The sequence below is a fragment of the Mustela nigripes genome, chromosome 10, assembly GCF_022355385.1.
Source record: "Mustela nigripes isolate SB6536 chromosome 10, MUSNIG.SB6536, whole genome shotgun sequence".
In the NCBI taxonomy this organism is placed as follows: Eukaryota; Metazoa; Chordata; class Mammalia; order Carnivora; family Mustelidae; genus Mustela; species Mustela nigripes.
In genome coordinates, this window is record NC_081566.1 from 26,850,945 (window position 1) to 26,875,865 (window position 24,921).

At 46.6% G+C, this 24,921-nt stretch overlaps 1 protein-coding gene across 2 annotated transcripts in view; it reads left to right on the forward strand.

The window, feature by feature from the left end:
- TNR (tenascin R) overlaps positions 1-20,522 on the forward strand; it is a 397,062-nt gene extending 376,540 nt beyond the window's left edge. For both annotated transcript variants that reach the window (XM_059412852.1, XM_059412853.1), the window contains 5 exons: positions 6,214-6,365; positions 7,767-7,863; positions 11,995-12,156; positions 16,206-16,369; positions 17,384-20,522. In XM_059412852.1, the coding sequence (XP_059268835.1) occupies positions 6,214-6,365; positions 7,767-7,863; positions 11,995-12,156; positions 16,206-16,369; positions 17,384-17,503 (695 nt within the window). In that variant the 3' untranslated portion in view covers positions 17,504-20,522. The remainder of the gene's footprint in view (positions 1-6,213; positions 6,366-7,766; positions 7,864-11,994; positions 12,157-16,205; positions 16,370-17,383) is intronic.
- Positions 20,523-24,921: the final 4,399 nt, after the last annotated feature.

A 24,921-nucleotide genomic window follows, 5' to 3' on the forward strand; every position in this document is an offset into this window, starting at 1 on the left:
AAATACAAGGCATTGCCAGAGCATATAGGGCTTTGTAGGCCAAGGTAAGGCTTTCTGATTTTCTCTAATTGCAAGAAGTCATTGATATTGGAGCCATTGCATTGAAGAAGCCATTGGAGGGTTTTTGGCAAGGGAGAGATAGGATGAGATAGGATCACATCTACAGTATAAAAAAAAGATCACTCTTTTTTTAGAGATCAAAAAATGGATAGTGAATATAATTAGGGTCAGAATGGCAGGAAAAGACAAGGCAGGAAGTATTACCATGACCCAACCCTCTCCCTGCCATGTCCAATCAAGAGCCAGAGGGAGGGGCCAGGCGGACAGCTGCCAGTCTGATCAACTAATGTGCCTTAGAACTGGGTCTCCTGATATAAATGAATCCAAGAAATAAGGCAAATTATGTCAGAACATTTCTCTATCACCGTATCTTCAGTTGATCTTTGAAAGGAAGATTCAGAAGGTTATTGCGTTTACCCATGGTGGGCAGAAGGCAGGTGGTCTACAGAACTTGAGAACCTTCCTCAAGTTGAAATGCTTCAAATAAAACCATCCAAATTGTCTATTGTTCAGCTGATTCTCCATTCCTATTACATCCTTAAAAGTTTTTGTCACCTCTCCACCCAGACTCTCTCATGAATGGGTCTTACCTCCAATCTTACCCCCATCGAATTCATTCTCCACCCCACAGGAGGAATAATCTTTCTAAAACTTGAGCTTAAAGTCTATCAGTGACCTCTTCATTCTGTAGCCTGCCTGAGAAGGTTTAACTCCTTAAATGGAATGATCCCGACCCTGCTTACCTTCCTGAGGCTCTCCTTTACCCACCCAACCCAGCTTCGGGCTAACTCTGCAGTTTCCCAAAATAGGCCATGCTTTTTGTGCTGACTTGGGACACCCTTCCCCCACCAGTCTGTAGCTAACTTCTACAGATTACTTCTAACTTCCTAAAATAAGAAGTGCTTTCTGATTAGCACTTGCTAATCCTGTCCCATGCCAAGCTCTGCCACTCCCCCTACCCTCATCAGCACCAAATTTCACCACATGCCCACCTCCACATTTTTAATAGTTCCCTCTGTTTCTCTCTTTACCAGAGCACTTAGAACTTGGGGTTATAATTGTCTGTTTCTCCCACCAGAGTGTGAGCAATCTGAAAGGTGGGATTGTATCCTTTCATTTTTTTATATTATCTCTTAGCCCAGTATTCAGAACCCAACAGATGCCCCCCATATGTTTGTTGAATAAATACATAAAAGAATAAACAGGTAAATGAATTAGAAGATGCTATTAAAGAGGCTAAAGTGAGGTTTTCACAGCCCATGTGGGTTGAACAAATAACTTTGCCCTGTCCATGACCTCAAACTGCCCTCTACAAACCTGCAAGCAGAAACCCACTTCTGGGAAGAACATCCTAAGCGCTGGTGACCAGAGGCAGTCAGTCACCTGTACTTCTGTGGAATAGCACACTTTGCTGTGTAGTTACACATTGATGTGCACAGGCTGTCCTCAGAGGGAAATCCTGGCATCATGGCTTTGGTCCTGACGCTAAGGCCAGAAGAGAGGGCAGGAGGCAGATGCTCTCCAAATCCATCAACTCTGGCCATTTTAAAGACTACATACAAGAACACAAAACAAGTAAGAAACAGGGCAGGGACGAAAAGTCTCTCCCTTCACTCCCAGCTGACTGAGGGTAATCTGATTGTGCTGTGTGTCACGTAGCTCGCTTCACTCCACTCCACACTCAGCCTTCAGATGCCCAACACAAACCAATTTCTGAGCAATTCTTCCAGTGAGTGCCTCAGTCCTGTTGATCTCACAATTACATCTAGACACACTTAACCACGAGACACTTCAGTGTACTGATCACTAGGCATTGCTTTCCTCTTAACCTGGCAGTCACCACAGCTTGTGTTTAAACAACAACAACAACAAAAACAACAACAACAAAGCCTCTTTGTCAGGCCAGGCCCCAGTTACTGTACAAAAGGAAACAAAAGCCTTCCAGTTTTGCTCTTGGTCCTAAAATTTCTGCCTTCAGAAAAATTACTGAAATGATCTATGTTAGGGTGAAAGGTGAGTTTCTGATGATATTAGATGGTATAACATCCAGAGAACTGGGGATGCCTAAAATCTGTCCCGACAATGTCCTATGAATATATGAAATCACAGTATACGCACAAGGAGCCCAGCAGAGTAAGAATCAGTACATTCTTTATTATTAGCTAAGCCAAGGTCTAAGAACTCTCAAAGCAGAATTTAATAGGAAAACTGGAACACAAGGTTTAAACTCAAGAATAAACAGAATCTCTTGTTCCCTCACTTTACCGTGCCACCCTGTCTAAATCGTGGGACCAGTCTGCTCAAGACATGCCTACTGGGGGCACATGGGTGGCTCAGTCAGTTAAGTGTCTGACTCTTGATTTCAACTCAGGTCATGATCTCAGGGTTATGAGATGGAGCACCATGTTGGGCTTTTTTCTCCAGGTGAGTCTGCTTAAGGTGTTCTCCCTTCCCCCATGTTCCCTCATGGTCTCTCTCTCTCTTTTTCTCATAAATAAATAAATCTTTAAAATAAAAAATAAAAAGACATACCTACTGAGAAAGACAGAAAAGGAAAGAGAGAGAAGGAAATAAGGGAGGGCAGGAGAGACAGACAGACCAAGACATTCTGTCTAGAGTCACTAGAGCACAGGACCTAAGCAGAGAAAGCAGACCACCAGGCCCCTCAGGGACATAGTCTAGCTTACCAATTCCACCTCTTGGCCTCTCTGAGAAGAGGAAAATGTACCAGAGAAAGAGTGGGGTTCAAATCTAGCTGCTCTTCAGATTCATCTGGGGAGATCTGGTAAGACACTGATCCCCTGCTATCCCTCAACATTCTGACTTAGTTCATCTGCCACAGGACTCGGGAATCTGAATTTTAATAAAGTCCCCATTTGGGAATTAGTGAGCCTCTGCCTCCTCTCATCTGATGAAAAGGAATAATGATCTATCGAGGACTTGTAGTGGGAGGCAAAACTCTGGTAATACTGAGGGCCAGAGAGGGGTTGAGAAGAGTGGTTCTATGGTAGATGTGTCTTCTCCAAGTGCCCAGGAGGTAAAAATCCCAGTTGTTGCTCCTGATATTCTACGCAGGCAAAATGTTTATTGATTGATTTTCCAATAATGCCACAGATTAAATCAAATCAAGAAACAACCAGGTAGCCTCCCAACTTGTCAAAGGTAAGACAAGTGTACCCAGCAACCATGCACCCAGACCTGAACACATCTGGTGAGCTCCTCCACCAACCAGCCCAGTGTGGGGGCCCAAAAAGATGAAAACACAGCCCTTCCTTTCCCAGGGTATAGTCTGGGAGCTTCATCTCTCCAAACTTTTGACACCACTTAAATCCACTTTTTTCTTAAGTTGATTTTATTCCCATTTTCTGACTTAAAAAAACATGAATTCCTTTTTTTATATGACATTCTTTCAGGTATCTTAAAAGGTCTCCAGGGCAGGCCATCTCAATTACTATATTAGTTTTTCATAGGTTTACCTTTAAGACAACTAAATGTGTTTGAACCTTTTGAAAGTATCAATAACTTAAATATTAAATAATCATCAAGTTGAAGAAAATCGTAAAACATCATTTACTTACCTATTCTAAAGTTTGGTTTGGTTTGGTTTTATAGATGTATTTGATTTTTTGTTTTGCTTATTGTTTGTTTTTAAAGATTTTATTTATTTATTTGTCAGAGTGAGAGAAAGAGGCAGGCAGAGGGATAAGCAGGCTCCCTACCGAGCAAGGAACCCAATGTGAGACTTGATCCCAGGACCCTGAGATCATGACCTGAGCTAAAGTCAGAAGCTTAACTGACTGAGCCACCCAGGCATCCCTAATAGGTATATTTGTTATAATTTGAGGCTTGGGGGAAGATGTTCTGTTGGGAACATCCTGGATACTGGGGGGAAAAAATTGTGAGTTCTGGCCCCTTTAAGGAGTTAAATCAATTAAGAAAAAAAAAAAAACAGACTATTTAAGAATGAGCTAAAGCACAACAAAATTTTGTGCTGATCTCATAAAATGAGAAAGTCAGCCAATTAGAGTGGTTAAAGGAACGCAGACAGGCAGGTTGCTGCAGAGACCAGGTGGAGAAAAAGGCTTGGGAGCCAGCATCATCATGGTGCTCCCAATGTAACAGGGAGAGGGAAGGAGCTCACTTCCACCTGTCCCCTGACACATAACTGTGACCACTAAGAATATGTGGGTTTAAGAATTCTGTCAGGCTCTAGGACGTGCTGCAGATGAAAGTTTAGAGCTTTCCTGCAGCTACTTTAGAAAACCAGTTTGGAGGATAAAGATGTGTAATTTGAACATAGAACTTTTTGAGGTAACTTTAATCTTTGGGATGCTTGTAAGAAAATACAGACATCAATTAATTCCCTGCTGTATGGATATATATAACTCCTGTAAACTGTATACATGTTATTCCTTGTTGAGCCAAGTGCAGGGAGCACTTGACTTGGGGTCTCAAAACTTGAGTTCAACTGACCTGTGGAAGCTGTGCGATCTTACTGAGTGTGGTTTCCTTTTATGCAAAATAGTGATCAGTCTGATCTATAACAATCTGCCTTTCTCTTAAAGTTTCTTGCAAGAATTAAATAGAAATAAAACACACCTTCTCTAGTACAATTTCTATAGAAATGTATTGTTACTCCCTGCTGCAACTGTGTCTGAAGTAGGCAGTGCCCTTGTTCTAAACTACCTTATGCGGGAGCAAACTTTGACCATCGTGTGGCAGCAAGCTGGACAGTCCCTGTGCTAGGAGTTCACAGATCTACTAAACCCTGACGACCTCTTCCTAAAACAGGATGCTTCGAAGATGATCTGTTGACCAGGGTGTTCAAGGAGGTCCACTTGCTCAGACCTCCCTCCCCCACAGCTGACTCCAAGCTGCCCTCCAGCGCACCTGTAGTGTGCCGGTATCGCCACTAGGGGCCACTGTAGTGACTAACACGTGAGGTCCCTACAAGCCTCCTTCTAACAGCTATTGTTCAAGGGTGCAAAACAGAATCAGCCTCATTTCATTGACCCTGAACATCACTGCATGCACAGGTCACCCAAACCACTTCTCCTTACATGGAAAGCTCTCCCTTTTATTTTCCACTCCTGCGGTCCAGAAATCAGTTCCAGTGGGATCTCTGCTTCTTGGCTTGCTTGCTAAGCATTAAAATTTGCCCCGAAGCTAAGCTCTTCAAGATACATGATTTGAGCTTCTCTTTTAGCTAATTAGATATTGTTCTACAAATTGGGCTGTTCTCTCTGAAAGATGATCAGCAATTTATTTCCCCTGCCCTTTCCTTAAACTTAAACTGAACTGTAAAACATGACCATTTGATTGTTTAGTCCAATCAGGAGATTGTTTTGGGCAAGGAATAGAGATCCATCTTCTTGCTAACTCCAAGCTTGTGTAGGCATTCCTTCATGCTGTTGTGAGGATGGTGGAAGGTTTTGCTTAATACCTGTCATCCCTTTGAAAGGTGGGCCCTACTGGGCTGCCTGGGTGCCTCAGTTAGGCATCCAACTCTTGATTTGGGTTCAAATCATGATCTTGGGGTCGTGATATGGAGCCCCATATTGGGTTCTGCACTCAGCATGGAGTCTGCTTGAGATTCTTTCTCCCTCTCCCTATTCCCTCTCCCCTGCTCCTGTGCACACTCTCTCCCTCTCCAAAATAAATAAAATCTTAAAAAAAAAAAAAAAGGAAGAAAAAGAAAGTTGGGCCCTACAGTGATGTGTTATGGCCCATGCATCTGTAATCATCACCTGAGTAACCCCACTAGCTACATTAACACATTTTCACCCTTCATGGGGCGGGGTAGGGGATTTTTTTATTAGCCCCGTTTTACTGACAAGAAAACTGATACCCAGGGAAGTCAGGCCATTTGCCTAAAACCAAAAAAATAGGTAAGGGAAGGAACCAGACTGTGAACCCAGATCCTTGGTCCTCAGATGCCCCAAAACTGTATATTGTTCGAGTAATCCAACATCAGTTAGAGGAGGGAACGCAGGATGATGTGGGGTCCCCACACAAGGCTTGAGATCCAGTAAAGATTTCTTACAGCTCTTGATGAAGTACCACAAGGTACTTACAGCCTTGTCCAATCCAAGATGTCATTACACATTGTAGGTGAAAGGATCCTTTCTGGAAACTGCCTCTTTTCCTATGCAGGGGGTCGGGTGTTTCCTCATCCTCAAGACTGTGCCCAGCATTTGATGAATGGAGACACTCTGAGTGGGGTTTACACCATCTTCCTCAACGGAGAGCTAAGCCGGAAGTTACAGGTGTACTGCGACATGACCACCGATGGGGGTGGCTGGATTGTAAGTATCTGGGACTGTTCTCCACACTCACAAACATCCTCAGGGGCTGGTCCATCTGGCTTGGCATCTGTGGATCCAAATTTCACCATCCTCTGGCCAGTCTTCATCCATCCTTCACCTGTCCATGGCGGGGTTCGTCCTTACCTCTGGGCCCTTGCTTAGCAAGGCATTCACTGGCCAAGCACTGGAATGATTAAGCATATCGAGGCAGCAGTGGCCTGGCCCAGTGAAGGGGCCCCAGGAATACTGTTCCTTCTGTGACAATAGTTAATGCAGGAGGGTGCCAGGGAGAGGGACGAATGGCTCTGCTAGGCCCAAGACTCTTGCCTGCTGAAGGCTGCAGCTGTAGTCAAGGAGCAGAGAGAGTGGGTCCTCTGCAGGAGGAGGAGAGCCTCGATGGGGAGCTCTATGAGATGACTGCATATGGGGGAGCCGATGAGCATGAATAGCCATCTCTAGTTACCAAGCCTACCCCTGTCACCATCTTCCCTGGCCTCCCTGGCTCTTCCCCAGAGCTGCCACAGCCTTCCAGTGCACCAGCAGTCAGGAAAATAAGAGCCTTCCGCCATAGCTAATAGGACAGCACCAAAAGAAGAGAAAGAACAGTGTCCTAAATGACCCCAGCTAGCGGTGCAGCCCGCTGTGCGTACAGGAGAGTTCCCTCAGCCTGACCCTAAAGGAGCCCAGCATTCGCTCCGCCCCTGCATGCACATACAGCCCCCCGGCCCTCCCACGGTTCCTCTCTAGCGCTATGAACACACAGCACTGGATTTTTCTTGGTGCAAAATGGATAGATTTTTAATGGAGTTAAATGGTGGCTGTGTTCATAAGCTACTCTGGGGAGGCATTCTCTTTTATGTTTCTGACATATTTGTGCCTCCTTCTTAAAGCATAATTGGAAATTGAAACTGAGGCTGATGCATTGGAGGTTAAATGAAATTAGCACTTAAACAGCTCGGAAAAATGAATGATATGCAGTTGCTGTGCCTGCATTAGGATGGTGACAGCTACTAGCTGATGTGGGCCGGTCCTGTTCTTTTGGTGAGAAATGCTTTCTACTGCCCTCGGTGCTGCAAAAAGATTCTTTTGAGAGCCAAGCCTATTTCCCCTTGCCTAGTTGGGGACTTGAGATGGATTCTGAATTCTTTCTGCATTGCAGGGGTGCAAATTAGTGTCAAAGGCACACCCTGGCCTATTCTTCAGGGACCTCTGCACTTCCGGAGGAGAGCTCTGAGCATCTCTTACTACGAAAACAGCCATGTGGATACCGAGCTCTGTACAGCAATGTTCCTGATCTGAGCATCTTTGTCCTGGCGGCTGGAAAACTCAGTGACAGCGATTTTACTCGTGGGGTTTATTTTCTTTAGCATCACGTTGTTTCCTCTCCTGTCTCCCCCACAGGTGTTCCAGAGACGGCAGAACGGCCAAACTGATTTTTTCCGCAAGTGGGCTGAGTACCGTGTAGGCTTCGGGAACCTAGAGGATGAGTTTTGGCTGGGTAATCCTCCTTCATGCTTTCCCTGGGAACCCTGCTCCGGGTCTTTGTCCACCTCCTTCCTTTCTGTGTCCATCCGGGATGACCTGAAACGCCGTGTCCGTTGAGAAGTTGACAGCTCGTGAATTGCTTTCAGTACCTCTTGCTCTGTTTGGCTCCGCTATTGATCTGTTTTTATCTTCTTGTGGTGTTTTCCTCTTTGCTCTGTCTCTTCCCATCCTCATTAATAGTCTCTTATGCTGATGGGTCTTGACATGAGGCAACTACAGAGGAAGTGAGCTGCCTGGTGGGGGAGGGGGTGCAGGACACGGCCAGCTGGCCGGTCACCTCTCAGATGCTGGGCACCCGCCAGGCAGCCTGCAGGTCGGGAGAGAGAGGAGGCAGTCACCTTGCCCCAGCTCCCCGGAGGAATCTTATTGCCTGACTTGGCAAGGGAAGAGAAAAATGAAAACCGCCTTTGGGGTGTCCTGCCATCTCCCAGAGGTCTGACACAGGCAGGAGGTGCAGATTGAGAACGGAGCTGGTGTGAGAAGGTGAATATCCAGGTGGTGGCGGGAGTGCCAACCCCGGAAAGCAGTAAATGGATTACCTGTGTCTTGGCCTGGGTTAGATTTTCATAGTGAAACATACAGGGAGGCAGGGGGAAGGGCGCATGACTGACTTCCCTATTTGTGGTCTCCTCCCTCTATCCCCGTCCCTACGGCATCGGGGCCTCACTGTCTTTATCCTGGACACTCACACGACAGCTCCCTACCTGACCTCCCTGCCTCCGGGATTACTCCATTGTCCACACGGCGGTCTTCCTCATGCCCGAAATCTGAGCTGTGGTTAACCGCATTTGTAATCCCTTTCAGTGACGCCTCATTGCCACCAGGAAAGCCAAACCCCTTCGCTGAGGTACAAGACCCTTCCTAATCTACTTCTGGAGCCTGCTCCCCACCACTAAGTCCCCCACACCTCCCGCCTACACTCTCCCACACATGCCAGCACTCAGCTCCAAACATTCAGAGTCATTAATGCTTCCTCTGCAAGGAATGCTCTCCCAGCCCACCATCCCCCTACCCTGTACATCTTGTTGCCTGTCTGTGTATATTCAGAGACCCAGCTGCACTCCTCGTCCTCCACAGAACCTGTGCTGCCCAGTTTTCTTACCCTTTGCCTATGGGAGAATTGTCCACTCCCTCTTTTGTGGAGCCCAAAGCACAGTGTCCATTTTTCTTTCTGTCCCTCTTGACTGTGCCATGGAAACTTCTTTCAGGACTAGGACCACATCTTGGCCATCTTTTAGTCCCCTTGCCTGTTATGGTGCCTGCGATGGTAGGTGCTTAAAGCGTAGGTACTGATAGGTCCATCAATGATAAGAATTTATCAAGTACCTATGAGAGGCTCAGAACTGTGTTGGCTGACATAGGTAATGAAACTATAAGATAAGAACATTGAGAGAGAAGTCAAATGCAGAGGAAGTACTTTTACCTTCTAAGAATTGGCACACAGTTTGGGAGACAAGTACAATGCATGTAGATCAGGTGCCTGGCACACAGGGCTCACATTCCCCAGCCCTCAGCCGCTGTGCACTGATTCCACGATTTTTGCCTTATCTGTGAAGTAGCTGATCTATCCTGCACTTACATTTTCTCTATATTGCTTGCTTTATTTAATTAAATCAACTGTTTTTGTGAAAGAAACTTCATAGCATTTCCCAAAATGGAAAGCTAGTTATCATGTACCGAAACAAAAAGGAGCCTTAAAAATTCATACAAGGAAAACAAAACAATATTAATATTATTAAATGACAGCTAACTACGTGGGTCCCAAGCCTGAGTTGCTGCCAGTGGTACAAATGAAGGTTAGCAAGCACTGGGTATTTTCACTGCCAAGTTCTGGAACCAAACTGAGACTGGGAGTTGAGGTTAGCATCTGAGTTAAGGTTTCTCCTTTAACTATTAAGAAAGAAATAGGATTTGGAAATAGCTTTCTCCCTATATGTTTAAGGTTATTTCGTCCTCATTCCCTGAGTATTTCTCCTATCATGAGAAATGCCATACTATGCTGAGAAACACTGTACCAACCAATGAACTATCTACGAGAAGGCACAGATACTCGGAGAGGGGAGGGGTCAGCTTTGTGGAGGAGGCTCTGGGCGATCCCTGACTAAGGAGAATGCAGGAGGGAAGGGGACAAGCAAAGAGGAAAGGCAGGGATTGTTCTGACATGTGCAAATGGGACAGGAAAGAAACCACCCAACCAGAGCAAAGACGCAAGGCAGGGAAAGAAGAAAATGAGGTTAGATGGGTTGAATAAAAGCACATTATGGTACCTAAAGCCAGGAAGGGAAGTCTTGACATAATGCCGTGGTAATAGGGAGCCAGTGAGGGCTGCTGAATCGAGGTTTGGCGGCAATACTCAGGTTCAGGGTAACTATGGCCTATAATTTATATCCCAAGTTGGGTTCCCCAGAAGCAGAGCCAAAGATATTCTTTTTCAAGGGATTTATTGAGGGAGTGGCCTCAGGAGTAGGGGAGTGGAGGAAGCGAGACAGAGCAGAAGACACTATGCAAAAATGCAGTTTTGGTGAGAGGTTATCTTTGGTCTGATTCTCAGGGGAGGTCTGGAGCATGAATTGCTCCTCAGAGTTAGTCCCCAGTAGGACAAGAGGGATGGTCTTTCATACCCCCTACATCAGGCATTAATGTAGGTCTGCTTCAAGGCGTGGGGGAGGAAGAACATAGCTGCTAAGGGGAAGTAAATCCTGTTTGGTCAAAGGCAATTATCCAAGAAGAAGGCAGCTATGAGCTGTTAGCAGCCAACACATCTAGCAGCTGGGGGACATGCCCACCATTTACTAAGGGCATCCAGAGCAGGTACCCCCAGGATCTACTAGATCCACACAAACAGAAGTCTAGGGCAGGTTGTGGGTAAGCAACCTGGTGAACAGCAAACAGCCCTCAGCCCTCAGTTTATAATCAAAATGAAGCTTTAAATCTCAAACAGGATAGGGAAGCAGAAGGATGCAGGCGGCCCTCAGCCAATAATAGCACCTGTGTGGATTTCAACCTCTTCTTCCACAATGAGATTAGTCTAAGTAATCTCTAAATTCCCTTCCATTGCCGCAGTTCCTTTATTCTCATCATGGCTTCCTCCGATAAATATCAGATATGACAGCAAAGCAAGAGGACCCCGGTTCTGTATGCAGATAGAAATCAGGAAGACTCAGAGATCACCAGCAATGCAAGGTGATTGGTTCAAAGTCTGGACAGTTAGGTCAAAATCAGAAAGTCCCAGAGTCCAGCCAGCCAGAGCAAGTGGACAAGGGAATATATACGAGAAATATAAGAGAAAACATCACCCAAGGAAGATGTGGGCTCACAGAGGCATTAAGAATCTATTAAACCAAGGTCCACAAAGCTTAGAGCCTAAAGGGAAGCAGCTGGGTGAAAATAACCACCCAGGAGACCAGTGCAGAGGGGGCAAAGCAAACTGTAGTGGGTAGGTTAAACAGAAAGGAACCGAAGTCAGAGGGCAAATGGCAATATCCCCTGACCTGGCTGTGGGAGCCCCAGGAGGGCTGAAGGCTGAGAAAGGGCAAGGCAGTATAATGCAGGGTGAACAGAATCCCTTTTGCAGGCTGCTAGGAGATGATAGGAGGTCTGGTTCTCCCGGGCCCCTAGTACCCATCCTGAATTCCCATCCTGAACTCCTCTGATCAGTGTTTCTACCTCTGGCTTCCTACGACTCTCACCAAACGATTCACATCCATGTAATACATCTTGTCATTTTCACCCAATGCCGCGGTTTGGAGTGGAAGGTGGTAGGGGACAGGACCAGGAATCCTGAGGCTCAGGGTTTGTGTGCTACAGAGTCAAGACAGGATGTTAGGACCCCTGAGCTGACCTGGGGGCAGGGAGGGGGACACCCATCAGCAGACCAGGTCTTGTCTTTTTGCGGGAGGAGATTCTGGGTCTGGCAGGGTCTGTCTGATAAATGACCTGAGAAGGGCTGAGGACAAAAGCAATCCGGGTCCCCCTGCCCCTCTGCAACATCCATTGTGAGGCCACAGTCCCATTCAGCCCCATTTCCCCCCATTTCCCAAGCCGCTGGGATGGGGCCCCCTGCATCCTCCACTCTTCTCCACAGGGCTGGACAACATACACAAGATCACGTCCCAGGGCCGCTACGAACTGCGCGTGGACATGCGGGACGGCCAGGAGGCCGCCTTCGCCTCCTACGACAAGTTCTCAGTGGAGGACGGACGAAACCTGTATAAGCTGCGTCTCGGGGGCTACAATGGCACTGCAGGTACCCTGGCCACCAACCCCTCACCAAGCCCCCAGCAGCACCCCCGGGGCGGTAAAGACCAGCGCCCCCGCGCGGTCAAGGCCTGAACTGCACCGGGCGGCGGCCACACCCGGAAACCTGTGAATTCCCTGCCAGCCAAAGAGCAGGGGCGGAGGAAGGGCTGGGAATCACTGGCGCTGGTCCCTTCTGTCCCCAACCACCCAGGTGACCTGAAAGCAATGCCTCAGGATTTCAGTTTTCTCATCTGGAAAATCATAATAAGGCTGCCAGCCCTACTTCACAGAGTAGTCAGAAAAAGATGCAATCAAAGCAGCAAAAGTACTTTAAAGTTAAAAAAAAAAAAAAAAAAAAAAAAAAAAAGCACAGTGTGAGGGCAAAGCATTATTTTCCTTGTCTAGATTAATCAATATGGGCTCTTATCCAACGATTGCATAATCATCTACTTTCTGGTGAGAAATTTCCTCCTGCAATGACATCCAGGAAAACCATCTTGCAACTAAGGGAAATAAAGCAGACCCCTCCATATTCTGAGGGGCCCCCTCCCCTCAGCAGTCATCATAACGCCTTTGTCAAGTGCAAGCAAGAGCCCTGGAAAGATCCTCCTCGACCACGTTTCTTCTCATTCCTCCACGAGAACCAAATACATGCTCGCATTTCCTGTATAGATTTTTATGACATTTCGACTAAGCAGAACAAATGTGTCCATAAGCTCTGTTGCATTAATAGTTTGATTGGAATGTAATATCCCAACCTGTTTCTTAGGCTTTGCCAGTCTGTCTCCTAGGTTCTATTATAGCACATTTCATAAAAACCTGTTTTGCCAAACATTCTACTCTTTGGTACATGGAGTTATTGGTCCTTTCATTAACTCCAGTGTAAGGGCTAAACGCTAGTCTGTAATTTTAGCAGCAATTTTCATGACTCTTGGAATTAATAAGATCATCAAGGTGCTGCCCTTCTGATTACTGCACCTGTCCAAGTATTTCTCTTCTCACCCAGGTATTGTTACTCCGCAGGAAGACGTGCTTCGTTCTTGTTCATTTGGAGATTGTTCCTGTCGGTGGTCAGTCAGGTCTGCCTGAGATGCCCCTCATGGTGGCTCCAATTTACTACACTTTGGGCATAAAAGAGCCATTGAAATGGAGTGTATTAAACAAGATGTCAGACTAAATCATTTCAAAAAAAAAAAACCTGATACAATCAACTCCCTAAGATTAGAATTGTATAGAAAAGCAGTTCTTATTCTTCCCTCAGGAAGAAAACCAAGCTTTGCCCCTTGCTCCCATGTTCCACCTTCCTCCCCCCTCTTCATCCACTCCAGTCCTCTGCTTCTCCCTGCCCGCCCCCTTGCCCCATGGGCCCAGCCATGCTGCCTTTACAACAGCTCTGTCTTGCTCCCAGGCCCCATGGAGGGCAGGGCCATGGGACCGCATTCTACTCTCATGTCTCCTAGGCAAATCCTGCCAGCAAATTGACCAATCATCATGAATTAATTGCAGTCCGACCCCTCTCTTCAAATATTCAGTTCATCTTCCTCAAATGATGAAAACCTGGGCTTACATGGGCTGCCCCCTTCTCTGGGTAACTCCACTCAGTGGTTGCTCTTTCTAGACCAGAAGGTCTCCAGTGGGGAAGAGCCCATCCTCTCTTTCTGGCATTCGCCATTGCCCAATTCCCCTGGCCTTTATCTTGACTTGTTGCTCATTTTATTGGTCCTACTGACAACTATCCGTCCTATGGCTTCCAATTCATATTCATCCCTTTCTCCTGTCCCCATTTCTCAAGGCTACAAAAATCTAGGTCTCTCATCAAGACTCTGACCAGAGTAGAACTGAAAACTCCAAAACAAGTTATCAATAAAAGGTTGTTGAGCAACCCCAAGAAGGTCATTGTGCAAGTTACAGGGACTCAAAACAAGCATAAGACATGGCCTCTGCAAGAATGAAACAGCTGTTTTTCAAAAAAGAACCATAAAAGCTTACCAGGAGCTTATTGGCCTCGGAAGGAGTGACATCTGGCTTGGGTCGCAATAGCAAGGAAGGCAAACCCTGGAAGAGAAGTCACGGGAGGAGAAGTTACTGTGGAGGGAGGGCAGGCGTGGAGAGCCTGGCTCCCCAGGGCAGGGTGTGAGTTCAGAAGAAACAGAAAGAAGATTGGCAGAGTAAGGGCCCTAAAACCAAGGGAGCCATGGTAGGTCCTGAGTCTTCTGGATTTGGGGGTTTTAGGAAGATCAATGTGACAGCCTTAAACTGGATAAAGTAAATCTGAGTAAAGAACAGAGACCTGCTGGCAGCTGCTGCATTAATCCTGGTAGGAGATAATAGGAGACTTGACTAATGTCAGGAATTAAGAGAAAGGTATAAATCTGAACAGTGGTTTGAGAGAGAAAAACCAAGACTTGGATGATGCACTGAATATATGAGGTGGTATGAGGCAGAAATGAGAAGGGAAGCCAGATTGGGGGAGGAGATAAGGACCAATGCTGGGATCTATCCAAGATCGCAGCAGGCAACATCAGAGATGAAGTTGGAGAGCACTGTTGTAGGGCAGTAGTGGAGAGCAAATTCTAGATTACAGAAGGACAAGCTGGAGATGAGAATATAGGAGGTGGGCAGAGCAACAGAGTGACTCAAGGTAAAGAAAGGGTCACTAGAAAATAGGATTAATCCAAGAAGTTTTAAAGCTAAAGGATATGAATTTGATTTAGGATTAGAAGAGGTGACTATGCTAATAAATACATATTTTTATGTATATATATATATATAAAGGTATATTATTATTTTTTTCTTTTTCATGTACATATACATGATATATATATCAGATATATGTACATGAAAAAGAAAAAAAAAAAAAAAAGCTCTATTTTCTGCCTTCCTCTGGACCTGGAAGAAATGTGACTGAGTTTTATAGAGTCACCTGGGTGGCTCAGTCAGTTAAGTATCTGCCTTCAGCTCAGGTCATGGTTCCAGGATCCTGGGATCAAGCTCCACGTGGGGGTCTCCCCACTTGGTGAGGAGTCTGCTTCTCCTTCTGCCTCTGCCCCTCCCCCGGGCTCAAGCTCATTCTCGTTCTCTCTCTCTCTCTCTCAAATAAATAAATAAAATCTTTGGGGCTGCCTTGGTGGCTCAGTGGGTTAAGCCTCTGCCTTCAGCTCAGGTCATGGTCTCGGGGTCCTGGAATCAAGTCCCACATCGGGCTCGGTAGGGAGCCTGCTTCCTCCTCTCTCTCTCTCTACTTGTGATCTCTCTCTGTCAAATAAATAAAATTTTTAATAAATAAATAAATAAAATCTTTTAAAAAATGAGTTTCAGGTAGTAAGATTAGCTCTCAATGGACACAAAACTAGATTTCTTGGAGCCTGGGAAGAGCAGATGAAAGGATGGGACAGAAACATGATATGTTCAGTTGGGGATCCAACTGATGTGAGGGAATCAGGCTTTCTCAGAGAATAAAGACCATCCCCTCAGAGTAAGCCATGGTGGGAAGCAGTGGAGGCATTCTTGGACATGATTAGGATTTTCTTATCATGCTTTCTCCTGTGGACAGGAACTTGAGCTTGCTGAGATCCCTCTTTACATGTGGCACCAAGTTCTGAATGTGGGGTTTTGGGTGAGGGTTGACCAAGCTTAAGAAACTGTGGAGAAGGCCAAGCTATGGACGCATGGTGATAACCCAGACTGACTCAAGCCACCATGGCTCATCACTGGGTCCTCTGGGGATAAAGGAATCATGAATGTTGGTGCCCAGTGCAAGCCTAGAGGGAAAAGACAGGGGAGTGAAGTGGACTGAGTGGACAGAGCTCTCAGCATAAGGTCAGAGGAATGAGGAATTGAGAGGCAGAGAGCAGCAAAGAAGCAGCTGACCCAGGGGGTAAGGTGGAGTAGGAGTTTCCTACAGCCCAGCTGAGGAAATGCGTGGGAACGAGATAAGTAATGGAAGGTCCCATAAGGGCAGACTAGGTGTGTTGGGAGTGGGTCAGATGTCCAGATAGTCCTGAAAAAAAGAGGAACAAATGAGATGGCCTTATGAAAGCATCTTTTTCTTTATAGGGGACTCCCTCAGCTATCATCAGGGACGCCCTTTCTCCACAGAGGACAGAGACAATGATGTTGCCGTTACCAACTGTGCCATGTCCTACAAGGGGGCCTGGTGGTATAAGAACTGCCATCGCACCAACCTCAATGGGAAATACGGAGAGTCCAGGCACAGTCAGGTAGGTGAAGCTGGCCGCCATCTTGAATGGCTCAGGGCTGTGGAACCCACTGTCCCTTGGCTTTATGTGTTCGGTGCACAAGTTGGTCTTACATTTCCCTCTGTTAAAAAAATAAATTTAAATTTATTTTAATAAATTAAATTAAATTAAATTAAAAATTAATTTAATTAATTTTAAATTTATTTTTAAAAATAAATAAATAAAAGTCAGTCTTGAGAATGGACTATCATGAAGAGGAAAGGAAGGCAGGTCCTGAGATAAGAGTGGGACAAAGCAGAAGCCAGAGGAGAGAAAAAAAAGCATCTGGACTCAGAACTTAGAAGTCACGCAGAAAAGCCCTTGACTACCAATACATTCCATTCATTTCATTTCCTCATCTTAGCCATTCCATGAAGAGCTTATCAAATTTAGGGACAGCTTCACAGGCTGGACCTCATCTAAAGAAGGGTCCCAGGAAAGGAGAGATCAGAAAACCAGTGTCAACTGGACTAGGTTTCCCCCTTAGAGACTACAAGTCCACAGGCTGGGCTGGGAGATAGAGCAACCACATGGGACTTTCCCAGTTTTAGCACCCAAAGGCCAGCAGCCAGGGAAGCCCCTCCCTCCTGAGCCAACCAAGATGGCTGGTCACCACAGGCAGAAATTACCTGACTCTCCCCTCAGGAGTGAGCAGTCCAACACAATCATTCTCCACAAGATGCTCCTATACTATTGGGATTTTGAGATTCAGCACCAATAACCAGTGCATGCAAATCTTAAAAGCCAAAAACATAAAGCTGGCAGTAAAACATAACCTGATGAACACTCTGACCACAGCACACTTAAAAAGAAAAGCTGGAGAAAGTCCCAGCTCCTTCGACCCTATCAGGAGCTGGACCACAGAGCTTCCCGTTAATGGAGAATGACTAATCCTCATCTTGGATTCCCCGCTCCTGGTGTTCTCCCTCTTTTCAAGCCTGGTGTTCTACCTGGGGGGTGGCGGGGACCTGACGTGCCTTTCTTCCTCCTTCCCAGGGGATCAACTGGTACCACTGGAAAGGACACGAGTTCTCCATCCCTTTCGTGGAGATGAAGATGCGCCCCTACAGCCACCGTCTCACGGCGGGGAGGAAACGGCGGTCCTTGCAGTTCTGAGCCTTGGGCGGCCGCGGGCCAACTGACCTTTTCTGTCATTTGTTTGTATTTTATAATATGAAACAAGGGGTGGGGGTAAGAGTACTGTGCTTGGCAACGTGGGAAGGGTGTTGGAGGAAGCAGGATATAGCTGTTCGTGGTGTCTGCTGTCCCGGGCCTGGGCCTCGGTCTCCGTGCTCCCTCCCACCCAGTCACCCTTAACCTTCCCCTCCTTTCTCACTGAGGAGGGAAAGTCTGGAATGTTTTAAAGAGACCAACTGAAAGGCAAGTCCTGGGGTCAGATAGCTACGGCACCAGGCCTTCTTTTTCTGGACACCTAGGAGCTGCCCTTCACTCCCAGGTAATCGTGCTCTGGTCACTGCCTTGGGTGGCCAGGTTCTCACAGCAGCCCCTAGGAAAAGCTTCGAGAAGAGAGCTCTGCCAACAATGCCCCTTCAGAGGAAATAGATTAACCTCGCCCCGTCCCAACAACCCAAGTCCTTTTTAATGGGCCAAAGATTTTCATCTTCTGACACTCTTACCAGCCAAGTGTCCTATGACCTTTTAAGAGCAGCGGTCTTCTTCCCAGCGCCAGTCAGCCCTGTGCCTCCGTCCATCCTACCCTTAAAGCCCCATGGCCCCACAAGCCCAAGGCATTGTCCACGCCTGGCCCTGGGCTACACAGTGGCTGTGTTCCCTAAGGGTCATAAGTCATTGCCCCTTCTCTTAGGTCAGTCAGACAGAACTCCTCTGTGGGCAAAAGTGGGAGATGGTTGTAGGTTGAGCACTTTGGGGTCAGACATTGAGGAAAGGACAAAAGTAGAAATCAGGGCATCTGCCATTTGAGATTACAGGTCCCGTGGGAAACACAGATCGTACCTAGCTCTATTTTCTTATCTCTGGTCCTATTTGTCATGGATTTTTTTTTTTTCCCTGAATTGCGAATGGAAGGCCTCATTTCTGTGTTCAGCCAAGCTCTCCTTAATGTGGGTGGCTTAATAAGGGTCAGAAGAAGAAGTTATATGACCAGCCAGCCGTTCCCCTGACTGATAATTCCTGGAAAGAGGTGAAATTCGGGGGAGGGGGGAGGGGCTGTTTTTGTTTTTTGCTCTTTTTTGGTCCTGTGGGAAATAGGAATGACCTCTGTAATGAGTTGACATCATGAGAAGCCTTTCTCCATCTTCTTTTATTATTCTGCCTCTGAGAGGAAAAATGAAAAGTGCCAGAGGAAATTACATCTGGAAAACCAAAGGTGAATAGGGGACGACTGTGGGCCTACCTCCAATTTTATGAGATGTGCTCTCTTCACTACCATGATTTGATTTTTAAGCCCAAGAGAACGCGAGGGTCTAGAAACCATGACCCTTTGGCTTCTCCAAACCCAATGTCAGCGGTAGCTATCCCTGCGGCATCTACCAAAAGCCACACCCAGCCCCGCAGCAGCCCCCCTCTGTTCCCCTTCCATTCCCCGAGGCCCCACTTCTGTTTTCTGTAACGCCCATGATTCGCAGAACCAGGACATCTTGCCCTGTCCCCAACCAGTTGCCGGAAGATCCTGAGAGTTGGCAGTTTCCTCATGGAAACAGCTATGTTCTAACCCAGCTCTGACTCCCAGGAGAGGACGGTCACTGGGGCTGCTGATCACACTTTATACAGATGACGTTGGCTGCCACTAGCCACAGGCACCCTGCCGCAGCGGGCCTCCAAGGCCTTGCCCACGCCTCTGTGAGGCTGTGACTGACAAACCCGGGATGAGACATGGAAGCCACGCTCAGGTCAGCATGGGCTTCCAAAGGAACTAGGAGAAGGAGGAAGAAAGAGAAACAGTCCTTTTAAGAAACATGTAAATTCCAGTGAGATTCGGCTAGGAGAGGGGGATACCAATGAAGAGTAGGGAGCACGCTTCGAGGAAGCTGGGGGCTAAGCTAGAGGCCGCCTCTGCCATGTTGTTCGCTCTGTGACCTCATCAGGGAGGTTGTTTTCTCTCTCCAGGCCTCAGTGTCCCCCCTCTGTTGAATAGAAGCTTGGATTAGAATGGCTACCATCTTCCTTTCCGGTTTTGATGGTCAGTGATGTTGGTTTCTGATCTGGAAATCTAAGTAGAAATTGGCATTGATGAGGAAGCATGATTGATAAGGAAAATTCCCCCGGAAGTTCTGCTTTGTGAGAGGGAAGAAGGGAGGAAGGAAGGAGAAAAGATTCAGAAGTCATAAATGAAACACACACACACACACACACACACACACACAGGAAAAAGCACTGCAGAAAAGGTAATGCCAAGTAAGAGGCCAAGTTCATTTTGCCTGTAAAAGCAGAGACTGAGGGCCTGAGTGATACCAGCACAGCCTGCCTCGTCAAGGGAACTGAAACGAACAGAGATTATGATTCCTTGTGCGGTCAATTCAGGTGAAAGCCAGGAAGTATCAGTTGAAACCAAAACCCGCCTTTCATGACAACCATTTTACCCTATGGAACATTTTTATAAATATTATCAGCAACATTGACTGAATTCATTTCAAAAACGTTTAAAGCAAGAAAAGGACTTTAAAGATTAGCTCACCCAACCTCCTATAAAAGGATGTATAGATTCCTTTTACTAAGTTGAGTGTTTTTCTCATGAGCTTTTACCATCTTCAAGAGACACTGTGCCCCGTTCTCTCCCCAAAATCCACAATCAACTAAACTCAAAGCTTCTTAACTTTACTGATTCCTGCTTACCCTGTTCCTCCAAATTTGTGTTCTTCCCAAGGGTGGATCCAGCAAATGACATTCACAGAACACTCGCCTACGCACACCTCTTTCCCTCAAGGGACTCCTGGAAATAGAAGTGGACCCTGCCCAGAGGCAATTTAAGTGCAGGATTAGGATTTAATCCCAATCCTAATCATAGGCATTTATAAGCAAACAAAACCTAACAATGACTACAACAGATCCACTGCCTAGATCCAAGATCCAGACAGTTTTTCCTTTTCTCATTTCCCCATCAGATAAATATAGTTCCCAAATGAGTAACTCAGGGTCTCCAGGGTTCTTTCTGGAAGGTGGGGGAGGGTGGGGGAGGGTCGTTGGGGGTGGAGACCAGAAATCTGTGGAAAATTCCTTCAGGCCTTTAGACTGGATTTTACTGGAGGAGGGAGACTTGCTAGGTGTGGCCACAAGGTGGCGATCACTCCCCCCCAGTCATCGCAGGTAACTATGAAACCGGGTGGGGATTGAGCGCAGCAAGCCCCTAAGGGTTTCCGGGAGAACTCACACCAAACCAAGTTTGGGGAAAGCCAGCCAACTGATTTGCACAAGGGATTGAATTGTTAAAGAACAACAACAAAAATGGCAGCAAGGAAATGCAGAGCAAACTTCTATAAGTAGTTAAATACCCCCCTACCCCTCAGCTACCAGCTCCCCCATGGGCTGCCCCTCCCCCCGCAGGGGTAAACCACCACCCCACCCAGTGCCCTGGAAACCAGCCAGCTCCTTGCACACTGAAAACTGTTATTTTAAAGACAAACCTGAAGAACCGAAGTTGCCAATGAGCTCAATGCCAAGCCAAACAACCCTAATCACATTTATACTTTTAAAATCCGGTCCCAGCACAGAGCCGTAGATTAAGGGACACTAGTTCATTATGGAATCGTTTCAAAGAGCTCTTTTCAAAGCATCAGACGAGAAAAAGTGGAACCTGTGAGCAGTATAGATGCGCCAAGTGGAAGAGGCTGTAACAGACAAGCCCATGACCCGGACTTGCAAGAATTCTCGGGAAATAAAACACTTTTTTTCTTTCTCTCTCCTTCCTTCCTTCCTTCCTTCCTTCCTTCCTTCCTTCCTTCCTTCCTTCCTTCCTTTCTTTCTTTCTTTCTTTCTTTCTTTCTTTCTTTCTTTCTTTCTTAATTTTAACCTCTGCCCAGAATTTCAGGAAAGGTAGAACCACTTACTCAAGGTCCATGCTTACTTTCAATCACCTGACTCCCATTCAATCTCATTCCCACTGCCTTTTCTTTCCCTCCAAAGCAGAGACTCTTCTTGTCTCTCACTGTCTAGTCCTAAAACTTTGAAAAGGAAAATTCAAACTTCGGTTTAGTTCCAAGAATCCCATAGAAGCTGGAATAATGTGTTCATGTGCTTCAAACTTGCCAAGGCCTCAGGACCTCGGAGGCTGTGTGGGGGAGGTCTGTGAAGTTTGGGAGTCTGCCTCTTCCACAAAGCACCAGATGCCCATAGCTGCAGACTCGGCTCCACCCAACCTCTCTGGGTGGCCCGTCTTTCTCCAAATAGCAGTGACAAAGAGGTCCCACTCTCAGGAAAGGCGAGACCTGGTGCTGGCTTCTCGGTGATTCCTGTAGCCTCTCTCTGGCTAGACCTCCAGGTCCTTTGGCCACATTCCCAAACATCTTTGACTGAATGCTCCTCCATGCTTTTGTGACTTCCATAGCCCCGCCCTACCCCACACAACTGTGACCAAGCTTCCCTCAACTGTACTCCAGCATTTTGGCACCATGGGCCAAATGAGAATTCACAGACCACATGAGACCTCCAAAAGCAAGGAGGGAAAAAGCTCTAGTACACTTTAAGTGGGCGTGTGGTGTGGCTACAGGTCCATTTGAAAAAATGGCCCTGGTCCATCCTGATGACAGCCCCATTTGATACTCTGATGTCTGTTCTGTGTTCTTCAAGCTTTGAGAAATAGCAGGGAAGAAGAAAACATAAAATATGAACCCTTAAAAAATTAAATAACAAAATAAAAGAAAGGGATGGATGCTTGGAGACTGAAAGCAAGCCCTCTACCAATGGCCCGTGGTAGAAGTACCGAGAACAAGGTCTAGGGACCTGCCTCAGTTCCTTGAGTTCTGGTCTCACCTCCCACCAGAGAGCTCCTGTCAGTTCACCCACTTCACCAGAGGAGAAACTAAGGCCCCACAGGCCTGTCACTGCAGAAAACGAGAAGCCGAAGGGCCGCCTTGGCTTGTTCAACCAGTCCTGCCTGGACCTTACTTATCCTTCACGGCACTTGCAAGTCTTATTTGTCATCTCCAGCATTTCTGATTAATTTTTCAAGGTCACCCCTTGCCTGAAGCATGACTTCATTGCACCTGCAGCACTTCATTGTCCAAATGTCCTTGGAAAACCTCACAGTCTTTGGACAGTGTTGCTGTTTTCTGCAGACCGGAAATCCTCCCTCCTTCCCAAGCTTAATAAGGCTACAGCAGAGCATCCAAATAACACAGGTCTTGTTCCTCAGACGAGCTCTGCCCCCTCTTGGCAAATCAGCTCTTCCTTGTCTGCTGCTGGGCTGATGCTAAATTTCCAGTTCAGAAATGTTTAACCCTTTTAGTCTCACTGAATCCACCCTCCCAGGCATTGGCTCATTGGCAACATGGGCTCATGGAGGCAGAGCAAGATCCCAGGAGGCCTGGAACATCTAAGCCACAGAAAGGGTTTGGGCTCAGATGTGTGACCAGGAGGCAAGTGCACAGATGAGAACTATTGTTTTCTTCCCATTCCTGGCTTAGCCACTCCAGGGACACACTGTGTTGCTAACATCCTGCCATTGGACACTAATGTGTTCAAAAGACAAATACGGGGGACATACCTTCAGAGCAGAAGGGGATGGAAATCATCTAACCTGAGCCGCTCATGTCATACTTCTGGAAAGAGAAGCTCAAATATGTTAGGCAACTTGCCCAAGTTCACACAGCTAATTAGTAACAGAGCTGAGATCAGATCTGGCATAGGCTTTTTAATATTTCTATCCCCAACTGAAGACTAAGAGAAATGGTATTTACTATACTCCTACTACTTTTCAGATACTGTGCTAGGAGATTTACCTGTGTTATTTCATTAAATCCTCACCACAACCCTGACTCAAGTTTTACCATGAGGAAATGAAGGCACAGAAAGGTTTAATGACGTGCCCAAAGTCACACAGGTACTAAGGAGAACCAGGATCAGGATCCCTCTGTCTAATTCTAAAGCCCTTGTTTCTGCCCCTTCAGGAGGCTGCTGCCCCTTCTATTTGTTTAGCCTAGTGGCCGCCATCTTGGATTTACAAAGGATTTGTACAAATGGGCTGCTGATGCTACATCCCTCTATCTCTTAAGAAAAAGGAGTTCTTATGTTGTTTTCTGCTACATACTCCGGAAATCCTCCAGAAACAGCCCATCAGATCTTTTTCTTTCTTTTCCCCTCTTTTTTTGTTTTTAATTGGGGAACCATAATCGGAATCTACAGCAGGTTGGTAGCAGATTAAAAAAGACTAGGACACAAACATTATGTCCCTAACCCTACTTCTTTGAGAATATAGTGGCCTCTTTCCCACCCAACATTAGAAGAGTAGGTAACTCCAGAGTCATTCTCAAACTGGGTGGACAGGTTGGCAAGACTGGGGGGAAGGAACATGGCACAGGTTCCTAGAGCACTGGTTTTACTCCAGAATTTAAGAAGAAAGGAGTTTTATCACTAATATATTGAAGCCAATACAGACAGTAACAAATGCAGAAATCGCATGAATTTTTAGGCTAAAACCAGCAGGCTGCACACTGATTGGACTCTTTCCTCCCAGACTTTCACGGGCTCCATGAGAGTATCCCTGTAGGGACACATCAGTGAGAAAATTGGGGAACGAAGCTAGAGGAAGGCAGGAGTCTAGTGTTACTTATTCCCCTCTTCCAACCTGTCCCTACCTCTTCCGTGGGGACGTGTGTGTGTTGTCATGGGATCTCAGAGGACAGTTAGGTACAATCTCAGCTCTCTTTGCCACAATGGAGGAATTTAGAAGGAAATTAGTCCTGGTAAATTGTATTTTTGGCTGCCAGGCCCAAACTCCAGAAATGAACCCCTTCCTCTTAATTGGATGCTGTTTAGCCATAAAGGAAATACATTTCCCTAAGAGAGAACACTTCATGGTCCTCTTCCATGTGGAGGCTGCTGGGGGAGCTGAGATGCCTCTGTGTTAGATGCAGTGGACACCGTTGTTTCTACAAAAATGTCTCCCCAGTAAGTGCCCCCTTACCAAGCCCTTTTCCCTGCCCATGCCCTCTAGACTCACACCATGGTCCCACAGACTCAAGGTTCAGAATCTAGATGCGTTACTGGTAACACAGTCTCTGCCTTCCTATCCTGTGCACACACACGGGCATCCAGTCATTCTGACCTCAGAAATGCCCCCAGGCCCGCAGGAAGTCCCAGGTACCCTGAGAAAGTCCCTGGGACTTTAAGGAGCTGTTATGTTGGGCCCAGGCCACTGAAACCCACCCTGGTGGTCTCTAGATTGTTGTTTTGAGAAATCATAAACACCGAATCCTCCAGTCCCCCCGAATTTGAGTTTGTCATTTTAACCTTTAACGGCCTTTTCAGGTAAAAAAAAAATAACACCGACCAATGTACTGCCTTTGTAGCTACACTGTGCTTGGGAAAAGCATTTACTTTAAAAGAACGACTGGAAAGAA